The sequence below is a fragment of the Phaethon aethereus genome, assembly GCF_964289735.1.
Source record: "Phaethon aethereus genome assembly, chromosome: 2".
In the NCBI taxonomy this organism is placed as follows: domain Eukaryota; kingdom Metazoa; phylum Chordata; class Aves; order Phaethontiformes; family Phaethontidae; genus Phaethon; species Phaethon aethereus.
Genome location: NC_138582.1, coordinates 69,187,765 through 69,210,059, shown reverse-complemented (window position 1 = coordinate 69,210,059; position 22,295 = coordinate 69,187,765). Strand labels below are relative to the sequence as shown.

The 22,295-nt window shown below is 39.8% G+C and overlaps 1 protein-coding gene across 1 annotated transcript in view; it reads right to left on the bottom strand.

The window, feature by feature from the left end:
* Positions 1 to 301: 301 nt before the first annotated feature.
* Positions 302 to 22,295, bottom strand: part of AHRR (aryl hydrocarbon receptor repressor) — a gene marked incomplete at both ends in the record, with an annotated part of 67,752 nt that continues 45,758 nt past the window's right edge. The window contains 7 exons of the mRNA XM_082014740.1: positions 302 to 1,421; positions 4,003 to 4,144; positions 5,099 to 5,217; positions 6,867 to 7,066; positions 8,379 to 8,512; positions 9,968 to 10,097; positions 11,410 to 11,499. Coding sequence (XP_081870866.1) covers positions 302 to 1,421; positions 4,003 to 4,144; positions 5,099 to 5,217; positions 6,867 to 7,066; positions 8,379 to 8,512; positions 9,968 to 10,097; positions 11,410 to 11,499 — 1,935 coding nt within the window. The remainder of the gene's footprint in view (positions 1,422 to 4,002; positions 4,145 to 5,098; positions 5,218 to 6,866; positions 7,067 to 8,378; positions 8,513 to 9,967; positions 10,098 to 11,409; positions 11,500 to 22,295) is intronic.

The window sequence follows — 22,295 nt, the reverse complement described above, 5'->3', positions numbered from 1 at the left end:
AGACAGAGAGGAAAGATGATATAGACAAATTAGCAGGTATACCTGTGCAGGGAGTAATGATTATTTTTCTGTGCCTGAGGTTTTATCCGTCTTTCTTTCCAAAGACCACATAGAGAAGGGCAGTGGGGGGGTGAGGGCTGAAGGGATTGTGTGTGTCTGTATCTGGTTTTTCTCACAGATGCACACACACACTCAAAATCTTTCCACTGGCTTTTAATTTTAGTAACTCATTTAACCCAACAGGGAGAGGATCTACAACTTCTTGCCTTTAACATTATAAATATTCCAAATGTTATAAAATCTATTGTAAAAACGTACATTCAGTGGTTTTATGAGGCACAGGACCTGCTAATGTGTTTTCAGGGAAGCTCAAATGTACTCTGTTCTGTCCACTGTTAGACAACGGTGGAGAATCCAGCGGCTCACGCTTGATTGCTTGAACCAAGCAGGGGTTTTTAAATTCACACGGCATTTTGAAAACCTCGTTATTCTGCTCTTTCTCCTCCCCTGGGCTGGGGCTGTAGAAGTGGCCGTAGCATGCTGTGTGCAGCAGGTCAGGCATGCTTTCCAAACACCCAGAGGAGTTCTGAGGGCAAAACGGGGCCACCTCCTTGCTACGTGAACCCTTGCAAGATCTGTTCAGGTTTAGGTTGTTGGGATGGTTTGCTACGATGCATTGCCAATTATGCGGCGTGTAAAGGCAGTGCCTTGGCTTCTGACAAGGTGAGGCTGGGTCACAGAGGTCCGGTTCTGTTTTGAGGTGCACTCTATTGGGGTAGCTAAACACTTGCTTTCTCACCAAGCCATTCTCATCCAGCCAGGCTCGGTTTTGTGACGTCAGGTAGTTATCGGCAATGTTTTCAGAATCGGAATCGTATTCCGTTTTGATAGGCATCTCCAAGGGAAAGGCTGCATCATAGAGAGACTCTGAGGATATTAACGGTCTCTGCAGTTTCAGATGGTCCGTCGCATAGTTCTCCGCACAACGCTGTTGTACACCCAAGTAAGACTGGCAGCTTTCTGCACTTCCCCAGTGGGAAGGGCAAGTTGATGCTAAATTTAAGAAACTTTGGTCTCTGTTGTAGAATGATCCAGCTCTCCTGTTCGAACATGTGTTCATTCGCTGGTTCATAGAACAGGAGCTTGAGTTTCTTAAAGTCCAGCTACTGTTTATGGTGCAGTTGTTTTGAACACCTAAAATTGATGTGTTAGAACTGAGAGGTTCCTCTTGCATAAAACACTCACCGTTTGTATGAGTCTCAAACTTCACTTTTACATTATCTTGTTCATTTTTTACTGCTGTCCAGTTAAGATGCTTCCACTGGCCCAGACTTTCAATGGCACTGTTACAGGAAACTCCCTCCAGGTTTCCTTTCAAACTGGCAAAACCGCTTGGTATCTTCAGTTGTTCATCTTCTTCCCTTTCAATAACAGTAGAAAAAAATCAGTCAATCGGAGGTTTCTACATGGATGTTTTCTGGGATACAGAGTAGCTCGACATACATTACAAGCAATACTTTGTCTTTAACTTAATATGGGACTCTCATACTCTTGTCCATATACTTTTGCATTTGTTCAAGAGAAAAAAAGAGTGTGCATGCATCTGGGCATCAATGTGTGTGCACAGCTACCTTTGTGTGGCACTGTTTCATTTAAATTCTGGCATGCATTTATTCTTCCATTTCAGGCACACAGTTCACAAAGACCATAAATATTGCAGTACAGTATGGTAACTACCTTACACGTTTGTTCTTCCCTTAAAATATACCCAAATAATATTTGTGTGCAGAAAAATCTAGAGATAAAATGCAAAGTGTATCTTAAATGAGATGTATTTTGTTAACAAGGAATTAATTGGACACACGAGAACTTTCTGATCAAAGTGATTTGAGGGAGAACCATGGGGGTCTTGTATTTTGAGAATGCAGAGTTAGCTGAGAGGAAATAAAATGCCTGAATTAAGTGTCCAGAACAGTCACAGATGTTCATATCGGGCATAGCTTTGTTTTACATGTCTAACTTAATTCATGTTGTCTTTCATTTTCTAAGATGGCCAGTGAATTCATTTTCCATGACCTCCAGCTGAATTACTCAACGTTAGTGAAGAGCTCTGGCAGAGAAAGTTGCCTGAGCATTTCCATGACCAATGCAGCAGTTTTCAGAACTTCGGGTCCAAATCTTCAGGTTCGGGATTTGTCTGAAAGTCATTAACATGCTGATTCCCGACCAGGCAGGATCAGTGCTAGGAAACCATCCTCTCCCTCTTCAAACAAGAGGTGGACATCTCACTAAGAAACCAAGCATGAAAACCTGGAGAAGTACTAAAGGTTTTAGAAGGCTTTTTCTGAGTTCATTGTTAAAAACTTTTTCCTTGGGCATGGACTCAAAGTGCAAGTATAGGATTTTCCAGTAGAGGGAGTCCATGTTGTTACAAAGAGAGAATGTCCCACTGTAATAAATGTGCACCACTGTATTAAATGTGCACCAAGAAAGGTACTTTTTTCCCATGAGGTATTAAATATTTTCAGTCCTCTGCTAAATATTGTTATTATTATTGACAGTCTTGAGATGCAAATGGTATGATACAGGTTTGCTCCAGAACTAGCTTCTCAGGAAATGGTCTAATTGGGAAGCAATTTACTGAACCAAATGCAATAGTCACAAAAGCTTAGACACCCAAATTAAGAATTTTACAGTGAAATAGTATCTAGTGAAAGTTCTCCAAAATAATGTAAGTTTCCAGGAAGACAGCATACATTTTAACAAAAAAAGTAGTAGTAAGGATGAAGTCTATTGCAGACTATCAGGATGACAGAACTGAATATAATCTGCAAGGCCAACTCTTGTAACACTTCAGTCTGCAGGATCTATCAAGCACAAAGGAAGGATTTTAACCACTTGGAGGGTAAAAATGTAACTAAATAAACATCCAAGAGCATGCTTAATTACACAAAAATCAATTTAGAAGTAGAGACTTCAGTACAAAAAACAGCCTTTTTTAATCTGCTTCTTAATAGAAGTTTGTTCCCTCACACAGCAAGATGACGTTTATGCCATCCCTGTAAAGGTAAAGAGTTCCATCACCCTCAGGTGGGAGCTCCTCTGCTATTCACGTGGATACTGGGTGGATCCTGGGACATACGCTGCCTGCAAGGGATACCTACTGTAGAAGTTCAAAGACTTTTTCATCTATTTCTTCCACCTGTGAGGCATCCAAAAGGAAAAGAACAGAGATAGCCATATTTTTTCCCCTGGGCCAGATGGTGGCTGTGTACACCTCCTGGCCCCTGCTCATTCAGTCCACCCTCTTATCTCTTCCGTCATACCGGCTTGAAGAGATACCTCAACAAGGCCCACAGGAACTGGAACAGACAATCCCATGGGGGAAGGAAGAAGAGCCTGTTTGGAAGGAAAGGGTAAAACCTGGTGGAGAGGCGAATCTGTGAGATTAGCTTCCACTCCAAGGCTGAGCCTACAGCCAACTAGATGTATCTATCTACAAACATAAAATTAATATGAGCACCCCTGTTTAGATTATGTTGAACATCCACAACTAAAAATATGAGCTCAACTGTCATCCACAAAGGAAAAAAAAAGCTTAGCATAATCAAATGTTAAAAAGTAGTACAACAAGGACACTAAATCAGCAAAGATTTTCAGCTCCAAAGTAACACAAAACCCAAAAATACGTTTTTGTGCAAGAAAGTCAAAACATACTACTAATGAAGCATTTTAGTTTTGAAGTATTCTCTTTTAATATGTATGTACACTTGACTTCAGAAGAAAAAAGACTGAAAAAAAGAAATAAATATTGTTTAGGATTATAACCGCCATTTCATATGATCCACAACAAAAATGAATTTCCATTTGGCAAGTAAACTAAACTCTTCTCATACAGCTCTTTTCTTAGGTCACTACAGTCCTTTTAAAGAACTCATAGATGAAGAATACATTAATTTTGCTGAAATACAGATTTTCTATAGTATTGGAAAATATACTTACTTTAACATTTGCTGTTGGGCAAGGACATATTCTGAGCAACCACTTCGATACAGAAGTTGAGCGTTAGCTTGAACCCAGACCCAGTGATCTTCATTTGTTTGTACTTTGACTAGAGAAATGCCATTTTCTCCATTATTCTTTGCTATACAATTTAAAAGAAAATCTATTTTAATACAAGCAGTATTTAATATTTTTTCTTACCTAAACTACAGGTGAATATTCACAGGTTGGTTTGCTGCCCTGGAATCATCAGCACAGGGAAGTACAAGGTAAAGTATGTCAGAGAACTAGACAAATTACATTTAAAAAAAAATATGAAAAACCTAAAGAGGCAGTTAGAAACATTTAAACTGTAACCAAGGAGTTTTCAGTATTATTAGTTCATTATCATTTTTCCCTCTCAGTAATAGTACTAGATCAACGTGAAAATGTTCTTGAAAAATGGGGCTATGACAGAGGAATGGTTTTAAAGAAGTTAAAGGTTTCCAGCAGGTAAGACAGAAGGCTGAGTACAACTCTACTCAAGAAGAAGTTGCCCATTGGGGAAGACTCACCATCAAAATTTTATCCATTGTAAAATCTGAGATACAGCATAGACTCTCATAATATTGCCACAGCCAAACACTGGAAAAGCATGAGTCAAAGCTGCAAGCAAATCATGAGTTTTAAAGACAATACACTCTAATTTTCCTCTGTTTTCTGATCTTTGTGGAAAAGTAGCATTTGTAACATATTATCCAGTTTACCTCAAGCATGATAGATACGATAATTTATTATTAAGATTTTCACATTGTCTTGATAAATTCAGTGCTGCCTTTTTTAGGAAAACATATGTTCAGTATTCCTATTTACTATGATTGTTCATATATCTGTAAACTTGGCATCACAGTATTTCTGCCCACTCTGAAATAGCAGACTGATTCAGCACTATCTTTTGAGGCAGACAGTTTATTTTTACATTTTTTTACAGAAGCGGTTTTAGGGAGAAGAAAAGAGAGCATTGGGACCAAAATCTGGAAAACCTAACAGGGGGAAAAAAAAGCAGGGTTCTTTCTCCATGAACTGTATATAGTCCAGAATCACTTAGCAGACACACCTTTGATTTGGTTTTCCGCAATCTGTAACACATTGGTGAAAGCTGCACCTTCATGATGACTGTTTCTTCCATATAATTCTGCTGCTTCACACAGACCTGAATTACCTTTGGTGGTGGAGCTGTAGAGGACAGAAAATGTGGAAAATTCTTGTCAGTGAATGACAGTAAAGCCACAAACTCTGAAAGATGTGATCTTCAAGCTGTTGACCATTAGCAAAGACTTGTGGTTTAAATACATAGTAACCAACACTAAATAATTATTTTTGTTTCTTGCCTCATTCAGTTACTCAAACGAGTGTATGACTGGAATTCTGCATTCAACTGAGAGGAATAGTTCTGTTTAGGAATATTCTGCTCACAACTTACTATAGCTGGAATAATAAGTTTCAGCTTGAATTGTCTATATTCCTCTCTGCCTATTCAAGGTACGTTCAAGGTACGTACATCACACTCACCAGCAATGCACTTAAGAGTTAGCATGACTTCAATTTGCAATAACCGTCATAAGATTTGAATGGATTTCTTCCAATCTTTAGTTCAAAATACATATTAGGGCTCGTGAAGTGTGCAAACCTCTGCTCTACAAATTTTTCCCTTTATTAAGACCATCAGAAAAGAAATGACTGTATGAATTTGCTCACCATCCCTGGCCAGCATGCTTCAGGCCTGAACCAAAGGAAAATTGAAGTTAAATGCCCACTTCATTCTTGTCAAATCCTTGGCCACTGTACAGTCAGTTAGTAAAACTGAAGTAAAGCACCTCTCTTCTGGGAGCTCAATCCTGGTCATCAATGAATTTCACCTGGGCCACTGAAAAACTAGCAAGTGGAAATGACTTTCTAACTCTGTTCCACAAGCCTGCATAGTCCTTTATATCAGCCTTCCAGTAATTTAATTCTTGTCAAAAGGATGTATGTGCTAGAACCACAGTACGCCTCTAGATAGTAAATTCACACATACACAAGCATATTCTAATTAAAAGCCAGAGTATGATGCTGTCAGTCACACTGATGAGCATTTTACTTCACAGCAATGGACCTCATTTCTGTAAGGTTATATTTAGCCAAAAAAGGGAAAACATAATCCTAGCTCCAAATGTCAGCTAAAATTCAATCATAGACAAATAACGAAAATAAGTGTTAGGAAGGAAATGAGTGTGAACACAATCTGTCCTGATCTTCTCTGATTGCTACCAAGTGATCAGCCCCAGGCCATTTAGTGCGATTGTAGACTTATGTGTTCATAAGCCTTCTGTTCTACCATAAATACATACACCAAATACATCTCATTTGACTCTATGTGAACACACACACGCACATTCAGCTTGCTTAAGTTTTCCTTTTCCTTTGTTTGCTACCAAAATGCCCAAGTCCAAACAATTGTGCTACCAGAAGATACTGGAATTTGATGACTCTCAGTAAAAAAACATTTTCTTCTCCACTTTCACAGCTAGTAGAATGACTTTCTGCATTGATAACTTCTGAAAGTTAGGATGATATCCTAACTTTCCAGTTTTTAGATACAATTATTTATACAATAATATAACATTTAATATGCATTATACATAAAGTACAACATAGTATAGTATAGTTATTATAGTATAGTTATTATGTATTATATAGTTAAGTCCAGAGAAATTATTCACTTTTCTAGGAAACAGTTTCAAAATGGAGAGTTATTTAGTGTAATTTCTGCTTTTTACATGCTTAATTAAACATAAAGCCCATAGTATATTTTACTAATTGCTAAAAGATTAATTTGAAAATACTTTGTATTCACTGCTGCTGTATCATCAGCTTTGTGTTTTGCTTTCACAAGCAGGCTTTTCATCTTCATTTCTGTCACGGAAGGGAGCAGAAGTGGCACCACTATGCAGAATAAGGACAACTGAGGTGGCAATACTGTTCCTGATGAGGATTTCTTCCTTTGTCCAAAAAGAAACTTTAGTTTGCCTTGGAACTGCATTGTCTGTTATACCAAAAAATAAATTAAAAAAAAAATTACCTTAAGCATTTCATGCATAAACATTTAAAATGCGAATACAAGCTAGGACCGTGTTGTTTAACACCAAAACCACTTTTGAAACAGGGAGAAAAACTAGGAATTTCATTATCTTCATATGATTTAAACCATGCCATTTCAGAGTGGAGGGAATATCAACAGTAAAATGAGTCATTTGAGGCTGGTTTTTGTTTTTTTCTCTCCTGCGTACTAAAAGTAGAAGTTCTGCATTATGTTCTGTTTGCCGAGACGGGCAGTGTATGGTGGTGCAAACAGCTATTTCCTCTGTGCTTCACTGGAACTATTATTTTTCCATGCTCTGTTCTCTCCAGTGAGATGGTTCCTAAGTTTCTTTCCTCTTGCCTGGCACTTTCTCTGGGAAGTGCACGGACTGGCTCAGTCCAAGGGCTCTGCAGGCAGACGCCAAGGGAAAAGATATGCCCAAGATAGGCAGATGCAAAGTACATAGCTTGGAAGGAACCGTCTATCCCCGCCTCAAACCTCCATATAACCAGAAGGGAGAGATCAAGTTAACAGCAAGCTGCTGCCTCGTGGTGAAAAAATTACCTACCGCAAAATCAGTCCGTTTTAGTTGGGCATTTTCCAGAGCTACAAGATTAAAACAGGGAGGCAGAAAAGACTAACTGGTACGTCTGTTCAGTCCCATGGTCTTCCAGCAAGGGAGCACCTGAGGCAGAAGTTGCATTTCCCTGTCCCGTGTTGATCCTCTCATTTTCTTTGCATCTGCCATACTTTGTCATAAGAAGAAACAGCACTGGTCTTTCCTAAGCAAATGGGGAAGTGACGCCTAGAAACGAGCCACTCCTAGTAAGGATATTTGAGGAGCATGTGAGAGGCTTTCTAATTCTGGTTTTTATTATTACAAGACCCTTTACAAAAGGGGAAAATGGATCATTATTATTCCTGTTCCTCAAAGCAAATTCTTTGTGCTTAAATGTTAATGGTTGAAACTTGGGCTTGCTGCTCTTGTGCTAGGCCTGGTACAAATTGAGAACAGGTATTGTCCAAAAGAGCTTAAAACATAAATGTTTATAGATTATTTTCATTTAAATGTTACAACCTTCTTTTCTCTCATCACTATACATATTAATAAACGTCTTTAGATGTTTCTTGTTAGTGCACAGCAAATGAAAGGTGTATCCTATCCATGGGTCTCCACAATATTTATGTTCAATATTTATGTTCAAATATTTTTCATATGAAGTCATTAAAATCTAGTATGTCATGACTGCCATTCTCTATGTGAAATTATACTTACAAGGAATCCAGAAGTACTGTCCAACAAGCAGCGAACTCGGCAAATGAAACAACGAGTTAAGAAGGCAGAATAATCTGCTGTCATGCTGTCATTCTCTTGAGCTTTAAACAATTTACTGAGAATATATTCTTCTCCTAGGAACAACAGTGGAGGCAATATATATCAGATCACACTAAGAAAGAATGAAAATGTTCTGTAGCCAGTTGAAGAAGCTGTTAGGGAAATTGCTAAAAATTACTTTATGGAAGGGCAAATATTAAATTGTATTATGTATAGATACATCTGCACATGCTCTACTAAAAGAAAAAAGAAAAGCTTTACAATGGGATTCAGGTGAGTTTCTTCAGAAACTTTGACTCTTTTACTTCCCGAGTTTTTGTGATTTTTAATGATGCAAAGCAGGGTAACAGATGTTGCTGGGTTTGAGACCAGACATCACAACAAATACATTAGAAAAAGGAACAAAATAAGGAAAAATGCTAATGCAAGAAAAAAATGAACAGTGGCTGATTAGCTAATGTTCAGCTGCTGCCTCCTTGATTTTTAATGAAGTGCTTTCCAGTTTTGGACTACAAGTGCATAGCTTTTGAAATACTTATGTCCCAAAAGACACAAGTATTTGCACAGAAGTATGAACTCAGGAACTGAAATTCTCCACTGTATATATTAGGACAAAAATTCCAAATATATGTAACTTTAGAGTTTGAAATATTAATGCACAGTGTTTAGTTTGTTTTCTGTGTACATCCTACAAAACCTTGTAAGGTTCCTCAGCTATCTATAAGACTCTTGCAAAACACGGGAAACTGCAAGAAATTCTACCAAAGTTTCATGACTCTGGTCCTGAGGACTTCATAAAGGCTGCTGAAGGATTTCTTGCAAGTTTCTCCACACCCATCTGGAGGCTGCGCTTCCTCAGTTTCTTTCCTCAGCTACTTCCTCACCTTCTGGCGAAATGCATACATTTTGCTGGGATCGATAATTCTTTATAAAGGTAAACATTTCAATCCCATTGTGTTTTCTGTAGTCATAATTTCAGTTTAACGCCTCATGCAGGAGAAACCTTGAGCGCACCTATCCGCCCGCCATCCTAGGGAACTACAGCCTCAGAGGAAAAAGTGCGTTGCTCAACCCGCTTGTTCTTCTGAAGAGTCCTGTCTACATCATTTTGCATGGGAAAACAAATGGCAGAAAGTGATGTTGCCACTGTGGTACTGCACAGAATTGTTTTGCATGGGATTTTTTTGCATTAATGAGAGGAATACTAATGTCCTGATCAGTACGAACAAAAGGTTGGTAGGATGAACACTGATGCTGTTCATTCTGCATGGATAAGAATATCCATAGGTATGTTAGTCAGAGAAAAACAAAGGAAGCATCAAATTTATAGCCTCGATAGCACACACTACCTTATAAATGTAAAGTGTCAAGAAGAAACATCATCTATGGGGCAATAACATTACAAATGGCCACTATGCAGCTTTCCAGTGAAGAATCTGACGACGTGGAACAGACATGAGTGTAGGTGGAGGGCAGTTCTACCTCTATACAGTGGTGCCTGTGTTTCCAGTCGACATATACAATCCCACCTGTTTCTGTCTGTAGTTGCTGTCCAGACAACATCTGGGGAGGATTCATGGCCCAGTGCAGTTGTCTACAGAAATCCTGGCGATCATCCACGTGAATGTAATCATATATGTTTTGGTGCATTACATCAGTCTGAAACAATTACAGCAAGAAATGTTTAATTTGTAAGTGTAGTGGGGCAGACACTTATCTTTAGGTTGAGACTTTCCTTAAAATAATGACTAGTGTACAATCGCTTCAGAGCAAAGATTGATGGAGGAAAGTTATTTCAGAGGCCCCCATTTGTCACATCTGCTTTTTGATGTCACATCCTAAGACGATCCTTTCTATTCTTAACCCTTTTGTGCATATGCAAATGTGGGTCATAATAAAGTCCAACTGGCAGCCGCTGAGTAGCGGCGTCCCGCAGGGGCTGATGCTAGGACCAACCCTGTTTAATGTCTTGATTAGGGAATGATGGGGTAGAGCCCCCTCTCAGCAGGTTTGCAGAGGGTACGGACCAGGGAGAGCAGGACGGCCACTCAGACCTTGACCGGATGTAAAAGTGGCCTGACAGGAACCTCAGAAAGTTCAACAAAGGCAAAGTTCCCTCTAATTTTGGTTGCCCCAAGAAAATAAAGCTGTTAGCATAGCCCAGGAGAATGCTACCAAGACACTTAAGAGGGCTGGAGCACGTGACGTATCAGGAGAGGAAAGAACAGGGTTTGTTCAGCCGTAAGAAGAGAAAACTTGAGGAAGAAATTAATGCTGTCTACATCAACCGAATGAGCAGGTGTAGAGAAGACAAAGCCTGACTCTTCTGGGAAGAACAAAGTGGGAGGACAAGAAGCAACAGACACAAGTGACAACATGGGAAACTGGGACTTGATGTAAGCAAAAAAATTTACAGTCAGGGTGGTTAAACACTAGAAAAGGTCTTCCAGAGGGGTCATAGAAACTCAAAACTTGACTAGCTGAGTCCTGGATCAACCTGCTCTAACTGGATCTGTGTTGAGCAGGAGGTTGGACTAGATGACCTCCAGAGGTCTTTTCCAACTACGTGGTTCTGTTATTCTGTGACTTTACAGTATATTTACTATATACAGGCAACCAGTCTAGAATAGCAGCATCTTATACTGAAATTGAAAGGAAACATTTAGCTAAATCTTATTTTTTATAGTAGATCGTGTTTCTGCTAACAAAAGCTTTACAGAAGGAAAAACGCTACAAGGAATTCATCTTCATCTGTCAGATAAAAAAAAAAAAGGAAGATTTGTCTGAAATGGTATAGTAAAATAACTTAATTTCCATGATAGGGTATGTCCAATCAGCAGTAGAACAGGATAGGGCAAAGCAACATAGACTTAACGCATTTTAGAAAACCAGTGAGCAGGAGTGACTACAAGAAGGTCATTACAATGACCATGAAATAGAAAACATTCTAAATGTTTCTTAATATATTTACCTGATGAAACCCTAGATAGTCCACAATCGTTGATGACGCATAAAATATCATTCCATCTGCACTCACCACCAGCGCAAAACCGTTCAGTGACTAAAGGGAAAATAAAATAATTAAAAAGATAATTAGAAAGTAAAGAGTAAAATGGGTATAAAATGTAATAATTTAAAGAATATTCTAGATATGAAAAAAATCACTCTGCAAAGAAGTTGGACATAAAATTTTTGCAGAAAGGCCATTTTTTCCTAACATGAAAAAATTAGTAACAATCTGGAACATGCTTTTTTGCCTTTCTAAAAACGTTAGGGTAGCTAATTACAGTGTAAGTACAATATTGCATTACAGTATTATTATCTACTTTAAATTTTAATTTGTCATTAATTCATATAATTAAAAGTTTAATTGTGTCAACTACTTTTTTGTTGCTTTTAATTTAAAACATTACATTCCATAATAATTACTTTGAATTTATATGCATTGATACATGTAGGTAATATAATAATCTCCAACCAGAAAATTAAACACATGTGCTGCTGAAGCTATGACACTAAAACTGAACATGCACTTTTAAGTATGGCTATTTTCTTAAGATTCTATAAAAATATATACCTAGCATAATTGCCTAAATGCCATAAATATAAAACATAGGCAATAAATATTTCACTGATATAGACCAATGTTTAGTCTAGAAAAATTCTGGATTAATTCTCATACACTCGGTGATGCAAGGAAAGCAACAGAGAAATCAAAAAATAAAAGGATTAAATGGAATACATGACATAAACATTAAGATCCATCGTGCTGCATGCAGACTGATGAATTTTGCCTCTCTTCCCTTGATAAAGGTTCAGTAACATATCTTCACCCCAGCAGGCTTGCGTTCCAAGGTAGTTTAGGTGATCCTTTCATGTGATGGTTTTGAGGTCTTTTGAGATTACAGTTCAAGTAGCTGCTGATGAAATACTGCTATATTATTATTATCCTTGCTTCACCTTTCTCTTATTTACTGTTGTCGCGATGTGCCTATTAATCCTGAGTTAATCCCAAAGTACAATGAGGGCAGATTTTCAATTGCTCAGTGACCAGATACGCTGACATATTTTTCGTGAGTTTGGTTCTCTTTTTGCTGCCTAAATAAGGACCAGATTTCCAAGACTGCTCGGAGCCTGTTCCCACTGTGACAATGGTGGGCAGAATTTCAAGAGTTCAGTGCACAATAAGCCGACCTCCTCAGAAGATTTGGCCCCAATCATAAATGTGGAGCACCTTTGGAAGCATGGCCCAGTGGGGCCATACGTGTCCAGGGGCTCTGCGCCTCAAAGAACCTGTGAAACAGTGACTGGAGAAATCCAGTGGAGAGACTGCAATGGCTCACCTACGTTTGGAAAGAGCCGTAGCAGCAACTGATTCAATTAAATCAATGCTAACCATGAGTCATCGCTAAGAACAGTCAAGGGCAAACCATGTTCAGTTCCAGCTCAGCTCCATAGATACCAATCCTTTCCAGAATAAGTGTTATCTCTGCCTAGTTGGGTTTATGTTGAACGCTAGTTATCTCTGTCGACTCTTCAAGGACAAGGAATTGCTGGACTGGTACTGTTGTCTGCTCTAAATAATGCCCAAATTTGTCCCAGCACCTCACCAACCAGAAGACAATATGTCAAGATTTCTACATCTTCACATCTGTGCCTTTCACTGCGCTGAGCGGAGCCTCCATAGATGGTATCTGTCATATCCATTTCCAATGTCAAGTGGAAACAAGAAAGCGTTTTTGGCACTTTGTCTCTTTGGACTCATCTTCACAGCAATCAGTGATGTGATGTTAGGAATTTTATTACATTTTGAACATCTGGCATGCCTTTTAATTCAGACAAACTAAAAATTTCCACATAAATTACCATAGGACATTTAAGGAGCTCCTTTATGAGGATGTCTCTGGCTGTTACTGTGCATGTTCCAAAAGACCTCCAAGTCCTGCCCCTGCAGCCAGGGCAGGTAGAAATCAAGAGCATTAAAGAAATGTTCTTGACCTAGGCACCAAGCCCTAACTGGGAAGGCTTCAAAAATGACAACAAGATCTGAATATGATCAAAGAATCTCACAAAGTATCATGCTGAACATCCTTAAAACGTGCCTTCCATTGTCCTGCAGGCAAGCTGGAGTTTTTCAGCCCTGGTAGGAAATAGATGGGGGAGCACCTGCCTTTGCCAAGGATTATTTTTATGAATCAAGAAATAAATACTGCTATTCAAAAAAATCCTCTTTATCCAATGTATGGGTACATACTCTTTAGGCCCAGACACGTACCCTAAGAGATCAGTCTCTACTTATAAGATGTAAAACTTGCTTCCCTACAGTGGAAGGCAGGCGGCTTTCTCTTTACACAAGTTTTTCTTTCACAAAGCCAGAGATGGGCAGGACCGGTGCACCAGTTTGTAAAAATGAGATGGGGAAATAGGACCATGTGTATTTCTAAGGATTCAGGTCAGTGGACTGGCAACTACATCTGTGAGGCTGGAGGAGGTATTAAGGAAGGGTGGGAGGGAGCAAGAGGAAAGAAGTAGCGGAGGAAAAGTTCAAGGAGCCATGTGTTTAAGTTAAGCCAGAACCGAGTGTGGATTTGAGGGAGGTATGTAAACGAAGAGAATTACAAAATTCCCCTGCTTTATTTTTGTTTTATTCTCAAAATGCTGATGTCCTCTCCTGAGTTAAGATCTCTTAACTAAGTAATGCCTGGTTTTCATGACCCCAAATGCAGAGATCAGATGCTCTGCCCTGCAGGCAGGAAAAGCAAAGCCCACTTTGGTGCAACAACAACTTTTATGGAGCCACATGAAGCTACTGAGGATTAACAAAAATTCCATGTCTCTAAACCTCATTTTAGCTGGGAAACCTGCTGCTTCAGCTACACTAGAAAGAGACGAGCTGGACGTGGAGTAAAAACTTCATAATCAGTGAGTCTTACACATGATGGCAAATTTTTCAGTTGTCGCAGTATTACCCTGAAGTGCAGTTCGGTGTGAAGCCTGACATCTGTAGCACAGAGGACTCTGTACAGAGTCGGAGTTTGGGCTGAGATCTGTACTTTTCTTACCTACTTACCACAGCTGGGGAAAAGGAGGAGGGTGTTGCTAGCACAGATCTGGTACCCCAGAAGTGGGTAGTGGTGATTGCAACTTAGTAGGAAAAGACCTCTTCTGACCTCTCAGAGAAATCTCTCAAGTACCATATACAACTCCATACTCAAGCCCTTTACAGTAGCGCCAGATAGAGATTTTCCATTATTCTGGCCAGCATCCTAGTGATTTGTTGGACAGAGTGGAAGAGAGACAGCTTCAGTCCATGAGAACAAACAAAAATTATTCACAGCTTTTTTGTTCTAAGTTACCGGGTCTCACGTTAAACAGGATAACAAAGTACATGGCTCCGCTTACGATTCTAGACATTCTCCGTTACTGAAATAAAACCCGCAGTGGCAGCTTTCTCGCGCTGCCAGTGCGCGGGAGGCTGCGCTGGTGCGCTGCGTCGGAACCGCAGCAGCCGTCTGCTGGGCCACCGGTAGCCTGGGGTGGCAGAGTGGCAGAGGACACGGACCAGCCGCAAACCCACGCGGTTCGCACGCCCTAACGCCAGCACACGCCCGCCCGAAACTAAGGGGACGGCACAGAGAAATAAAGGCAGCTCTCCTCGTTTCACTTCATTCCTTTCACTAGGAATATCGGAAGGCCTAAGAGAGGGCTCTTGGATTTAGAGGAGGGAATAACCCGATTCCACGGCTCGATATCAATGTTACTTGCTTTGTGTACAACTGGTGTGTTTTAATCAATAAAGTCCACTTGCATCCTACTACAGTTTTTAGCAATTTTGCATATACTTACACATGCACAGAGGGACACACCCACACACAGAAAAACACACACAGATATTAGTGTGGACATTAACATTTTTGCAACAAAATACAACTAACTTCGAATCTGCAAAAAATACATGGTTGTAAACTACCATTTGGTAAACCATATGGATTCAATGACAGATGGAATTTCTAATCCTGGATAATAGCTGAAACATGTGAGACAGACTTAAGTACGTATTGTGAACATTTGTTTGTTTGTATTTGGCTTTTTAAAACACTTACATGAGTTTTCTACAATGTACTTAAAAAATGAAATTGGGTTCTTTTTTCCCAAATGGAAAAAAAGCTTGGCACCAGACAGGGGCCTGTGTTCTTTTGAAAAAACATGTACATCCAATTATGTACTCACGAAAAGCTGCACCTGCTACTGAAACAAAAAAACAATTAATCTGTCAGTTCAAAGAAAGTACGACATTAGTCTGGTGCCCGCAGTAGCTGTGAGATGAAAGTTATCAGTTCCTTCCATTAAGAAGTTTCGAAACATTATTAGTCAAGAGGTTCTCTTTGGGAATGAAGGCAAATATTTTGAGGAAGATAGGACTTCCTTTGGCAACATTCTTTATATATCCTGATATTTTTTCTGGTCCCATAGCAGAAAATCAGCCAGCAAATACTTCAAAGATATTTTGGTCAAGGTCATGGCATAGTAAAAATAAGGCAAGGAGGGAAAAAAAAAAAAAAAGAGAGAACAAGTTCCAAGGCACATTTCTCTTATTACTCTTCCTTGAAATAAAGGAAAATTCACTAGCATTAGGTCTCCAGAGACCATGTTACTATGGTTACTAAAGTACAACAGTCAAGGCCTGCAGCCATGCCTTGCTTTGAACAGATTTTCGAGTCACGCAACTTGGGTACTAAATTTCCAGGGTCAGTTGGCTCGCAGTTTATCTGGAACAGTTTCATTTAATAGTGGATTGCTGGGGTTTTGCATCCTATGTGGGATGGGGCCATTTTCTGGTGATCTAAATAAGTAGCTATTTAAAAACCCTGGAAATGATATGCTCGTTCTTGTGTTATGAATATTAGGAGGAAAATGCAGACAGTTAATGTGTCTTCTGTTTTTAACTGTATTGTTTAGTGAATCAGTATTTCTTTCCACTGGTGTTTTTGGGACTCATAATTGCCCTTCTCAAAAATCCCTCTGGAATCCCTGAGGTTCTCTTTATAAACAAAAAAAAAACCCAGCAAAAAAATCCCAGCTAAAAAAACCTCTTACAGAACCCTGAAATAAAACCCTGCATAAAAGACTATTCAGAAATACTGTATCTGGTGACATCAGAACATGGCCTTTGCTCAACAAGTACAGTATCTCTTAGCCCTCTGGACTCTTATGTATTTCTCTGGTATCTACAAAGCAACTTCAAAAGGAATATTTCTGTGAGTAAGCACTATTCCGTGCGAAGGGGGTGTGGCAGAATTGTTTTTAGCATTCAGTTTTGATCAAAGGTTTGCGTGTACTGCTTAGTTTTCAGGCAAAAGAAACAAAACAGAAGATGAATTTCCATCATTTGAGCCAGGGGAGGAAGTAGATTCTACAGGCTGAAGCCTACGGCCATGGGTTTATATGGGAAGCCTTCTGGAGGGAAAGTGCTCGATCTGATTGACTGGTTTTCATGGATAGACAGTGGAATAAGGGAAAATTTTCAAGGATGAATTTGCAGCAGAAATGTTTCTTTTCAAATACAAAGAAATATGTACATATGATCATAATGCTCCATTCATTCTTGTCTTCCCAGATAAAACAAGATTTACGTTCCTTCCTATCTCCTTGAGCCTGGATATCACTTCAGGCTCCTCAAAGACAGCTTGGAAATTCAACATCTAGCCCTGCGCTACTCAGAGCAGGGCCCGGCAAAATTTTCAAAGGTCATTCACATTGCCAGAGGAATTTGAGCCCCGACCCCCCCATTCACTGTCAGAGGGAACAGCCGTGCCCTCTGAAACGCACGGACGATTGTGAACCATTCAGCTGCTGAAATTTACCGTTATTCCATTTTTCAGTATCCCATCACTTCCACTGAGGAATTAGGGCAACTTTGGAGATACTTGTTTATATATCTGTCTTCAGTCTAACGAGGGAGCTGGAATGCTGTGGCTCGTCAAGAGGCAGCAGTCAAAACTGGCCTCCTGGAAGTCAGTTAGGAAAATGTTAAGTCATTGGGCCCTGGTAATTGTGAGCTATAAACTTTCAGGAAAACATAGCAGTTCCCTGCAGGGTGAGACTGTAATGTGTGCACACATGTAAACGTATTTTAAACCATGGTGGTGGTGGGTTTTATATGCTTGATACGCAATAAGTGTTGGACACAACCGAGAGCAACTTTGCTTTTAGAGTTGTGCGATTACATGATGCAAAATTGTAAATTCTTCCCTTATACTTTCCTTCCAAGCTAAGCTTTTGTAACAAAACTGGCTTAGTCTGTGTCAAGTCCTTGGGGTAGGGCCTCTCTCCTTTACTGTATTCATGAGCCACTGGCCTCCAATGAGCCCAGCGCCTCAAAACCAACCACCCTGCCCAAGACAGTGCTGAGAAAGAAGAGCTGTGTGCAGACTGATCTGAAGCATCGTTTGACTTTGTACGTGCAGAAGGTTGATGTGGTGCACTCTAGAAAAAGATACATGCCAATTGAATCCCATTTTCACAAGTACTAAACACTGGAAATGAGAATACAGACCGCACTTCCAGAGCAGAACTAACGACTAATAGCTTAAAGACAGGTTAGGGAAGGTTTTGGTGCTGCAAAAGTGAATTCATGAGTGACATCGATCACCTCAGTACAAATTTGTTCTATGGCTTATTTGTTTAGAATGAATTATTAACACCAACAATGCTTGCTATTGATGGCGAGGTTTGGTGGATTTTTTCACGTCTAACTGTCAAAAATCCATGATTCTTTTCTTTGCATTACCAATTAGGATTTCATACGGGAAGCAAATATATGAATACTACCTGAGATTAATGGACATTATACAAGTGCTGGCGACTATTTATAGTAATCTGAAGAAGAAGAATATGCAAATAATTAATTCTAAAATTGTCAGAAAAAAAAGCCTTTTTTTTTTTAAATTAATACATAGTTGTATGTATCATGATTACTGGATATGCTAGTGAGTACTTGGATGAGTAATGTGTCATTTACCTTAGCAATTATGATGAAAGGATACTAAAGTTTGACATAATCTTGTATATCTTTTCCTTTAGCCTCCTCATTAATCATGACGTTGAATTTAAAATTGCGCTCTACCAGTAATGGCACCCTACTGTCAATGCTCTTTCACAAATACTATGCCCTGGACTACACTTGGAAATAGAAACAATCTTTATATTGATTTATGCAGCTTCTCATTTCACTTCCTCAAAAGCAGATGTTGTATTCACAGATGGAAGCAAAGCCGGGGCAGTATTGCATCTTCAGTGCAAGTTCAGCCCTTCATTCTTTCCGAGTTCTGCAGCTGCTCTGGGCTTTTCAGTCTTCTCTTCAACAACTTCAATATAGAAAATGCAAGCCTGATTAATTCCATTTGAGAAGACTCAAAATGAAGCATTAATTGCTCACTACTCTGCACTTGTAATAACAAATTTAGTTAGGTAGCCTGTGCAATAACAAATGTAGTAAGATTACCCATTATCTCCCAGAGAAATAACTTACTGAAAGGAGTCTTGAGTAATATTTATCCAACAAGTTGGACAATTAGACATGTGGAAGTACCAAATGTCTGGAATATTTTTTCAGTGTTGTTTACATGTAAGTGCATCAAGTCCAGGAGAGCAGAAGCCATCACAATACTCCATCCACAGCTGACTTTTGTTTGTGCTTGCAAACGGTTAATGAGCATGAATGGCAGACCTCTCTTGCTGCAGGGAATCAAAACCTAAAAAGAGACAACGTTGCAGCCTATACACCCGAAACAGAATGCGATGTCCTAATTTCAGAGCACTGTTTTGCTGTGTATTTAGTGCTATGTATCACATTTTCTACCACAGAACTATTTCAGGGGGTGGGGAGAAGAGCAAGACAATCAGTATTTCACATGCTGCTCACCGATGTATGTTTGATTCAAAGAAATACAAACTTAAGAAATTTAAACACAAATCAGTTAAACCAGCTTTTTTAAACACCGTTTCAGGTCAGTGGAGTTTTTAGGGAGTGTGGTGTTCCTGAATTTGACTCTGGGAACTGTCTTACTGTGCTAGTTACCATCTTGTGCATGTTTTGTACCCTGTGTAACACACACCCTGCCCCACACTGGCAGCGGGTGTGAATTCTGCTATTAATGTGTTACGCCGACCCAGAGCGGTGAGCAATACTCTCTCCGGTCTGGATATTAAGTGGATGACAGTGGATCGTCTGGAAGGAGGTAAGGATGGAAAGTTAGAGACAGCTCCTCTAACCAGCAGCAGCGACTGCAAATCTTAAGCTGAATTATAGACCAGATGAACCCCTCCCCAAGGCCCTTCTGCAAGCTCTTGCTTTAGTTTGAGCAGATATTTGTTTTCTTATTGCTAACAAAAGCCCAGTCTCAGCTACTGGAGAATTCTGGGTGCATTGCAGTACTGGGAGGAGAGGTGAAGGTGTAAAACACGTTGGGGAAAATGCCCGCTGTCGGCCACCATCAGCTTTTGCAGCTAGGAATTCCTGGAAGAACTGCAATTACAATGGGATACAAAAACCATCTCATCTTAATTTTTTAATACTCATAAAACGTCAGGGACAGTTAAAATCAGAATGATGGTGTCTTCTCTTGAAATTCTTGGAACAGGAGCAGAACTATTTGAAAGGTGCCTATCTGTCCTACTGTCTCCAAATCAATACTATGTCCTTGCTAATAAGAAACAGTACATTTAATGGCCAGCATCATGCTTTTTAATACCAATTTTCTCTTCAGTTCAAACCTGTCAAATAGCATATTCGAGTTTTATTAACTGAGGTAGGCAAAAAGTAAAATTGAAATGTACTCAATATTTCTAGTAAAATATGTAAGGTTTTCTTTTGAAACCTTCATAACCACAAAACAAAATCACTGCAAGTTTACAGAAATTATTAAGACAACACATAATCTTGCCTGGACCTGCTTTCTTGCTCGTCACTTTACCTTAATGAGAATGTAGCAAGGCTGCAACTCAGTAGCTTTTCTGAGTTGAGAATGAGGAATATACTGGAAGCAAGTGTCAGCTGTAAGTACGGATTAGGTTACTAATTTATAATTTCACTTCAGCCAGTTGAAGACCAGTTAAACAATGTAAGACTGCAATTATCTATGATAATAAACAGGCATTATTTAAAGTGTTCTTTTGCTTGTTTTGTTTTTTTACAACACATGACTTTGCTGTCTTCAAAACCAGGTCACTTCCCCAAAAGCAAATACTGATGCAGAAGCTTGTACGGAAGGAACAGCCTGTTATGATTGCCTTCATTACTTGAACGCAAGAAGCTCAGTTCTAGTAGCAGACTAAATCCCGGTGCGTATATACCACGCAGTGCTCGCGTATAGATATTGAACCTATTGATTGGCGAGAACGCTTGCCAAGGGTTAGCTCTGAAGTCAGTGGGAGAAAAAAAACTAACCGAGCTGAAACGGGAGAATATGTTTTGTTGGGGAGGAAGTCACGTGGCCGCTGGACCGTCTCCAGAGGCACCGAAATAGCCTGAGCAGAAACAGAGGAAGCGGCTGTGAAAAGTGAGCTCGGGTGGAGTTGGCTGTGATGAAGAGTCTGGAGACAGCAACAGCAATCTTAAATTCGGATCCACATTTGGTCCGTGCCCCAAGCTTATTGATCCTTTACCTTAATGCTGCTGGTGGACAGCTTCTCTGTTCATGGCTACACCTAAAATTTCTCAGCTAGGCCTTCTGGTATGACAGCAGGTTTGCCTCTGCCCCGACAAATGGAAGCCAACTTTTCTGATGCCAGTGCAAACCAGAGAGGATGCTAACTGTCCGTCCTCGCTGCACACCTGCGCCGGCTCCCCGCTCCCCCTCCTGTGTGACATTAAACATAAGCTGCTTGGCCTGATTTTCCGATCAGCTTTCTCCCTCCTCAGTTAGAATCTGCCATTTCATGTTGGACAAACTAAATACCAACTCTCATCAGTCCAACATGTTACCCTCACCCACATGCATGATTTGAAAACAAGCACTTAATGAGGACTCCCATGTTGCTAAAAGGCTCCACAGGAGCCTCTGCAGGGGTACCTGATTTTTCTCCTTCAAATCCCTCCTTGAAAGTCTTGCAAAAGTCCTGGGAAAGGTCAAGCTGCTCATATACTATGAGTACTGGCAATCACGGTTACCATTTTGTTCATTATTTCCGTGTGCGCTGTTGCCCATCGAAATGCATCTTCCATCACTTATCTCCTATTTAGACTGCAAATCTGAAGGCAGAGGATTGCATCTTTTTGTTTTGCTCTTCCCCACTGTCAGGCTGGAGGGTGCCACTGCCTGTATTTCAGAAACCTCAGCGCTGTGGCAGCACCATGATCCTTACAGCCGTAACAGTAGCGCTAAGGACTGGAGGAGAGAGCAAATGGTATTTAGAGGTCACAGGCTTTTCTGTCCAGATTTGTTTGAGAAGAAAAAAAAAAAAAGAAGAAAGGAATAAGTGAGAACATTAGTTATTTGTTTAAAGGGCAACAGAAAGGATATTTTTTGCACAAAGCTGTGGCCATGCCAAATTTCAAGTCTGGAGTTTAGAAATATGCCTATTTGCAAGGAAAAAATAAAAGGACCAGGGCCTCTGAAATGTTCCTTTGTGTTTCGCCTGTGCCTGGCAAGAAGAAAGTGAATGTACGCATGTGATAAAACGGCAAGTTACTTCTGACCCCTTTTATGGCTCTTTTTTTAATGGATAAATTCTCTGTAAGTCATCCCAAGTGACTAATGTCAGCTTAAATCATGTCATCTGAATTACTGGGAGAAGGTTCATGTTTGAAAACAAAGGAAAGCAAAAGGGCTGTTTGGGTGACTTTTAAAAGTTTTA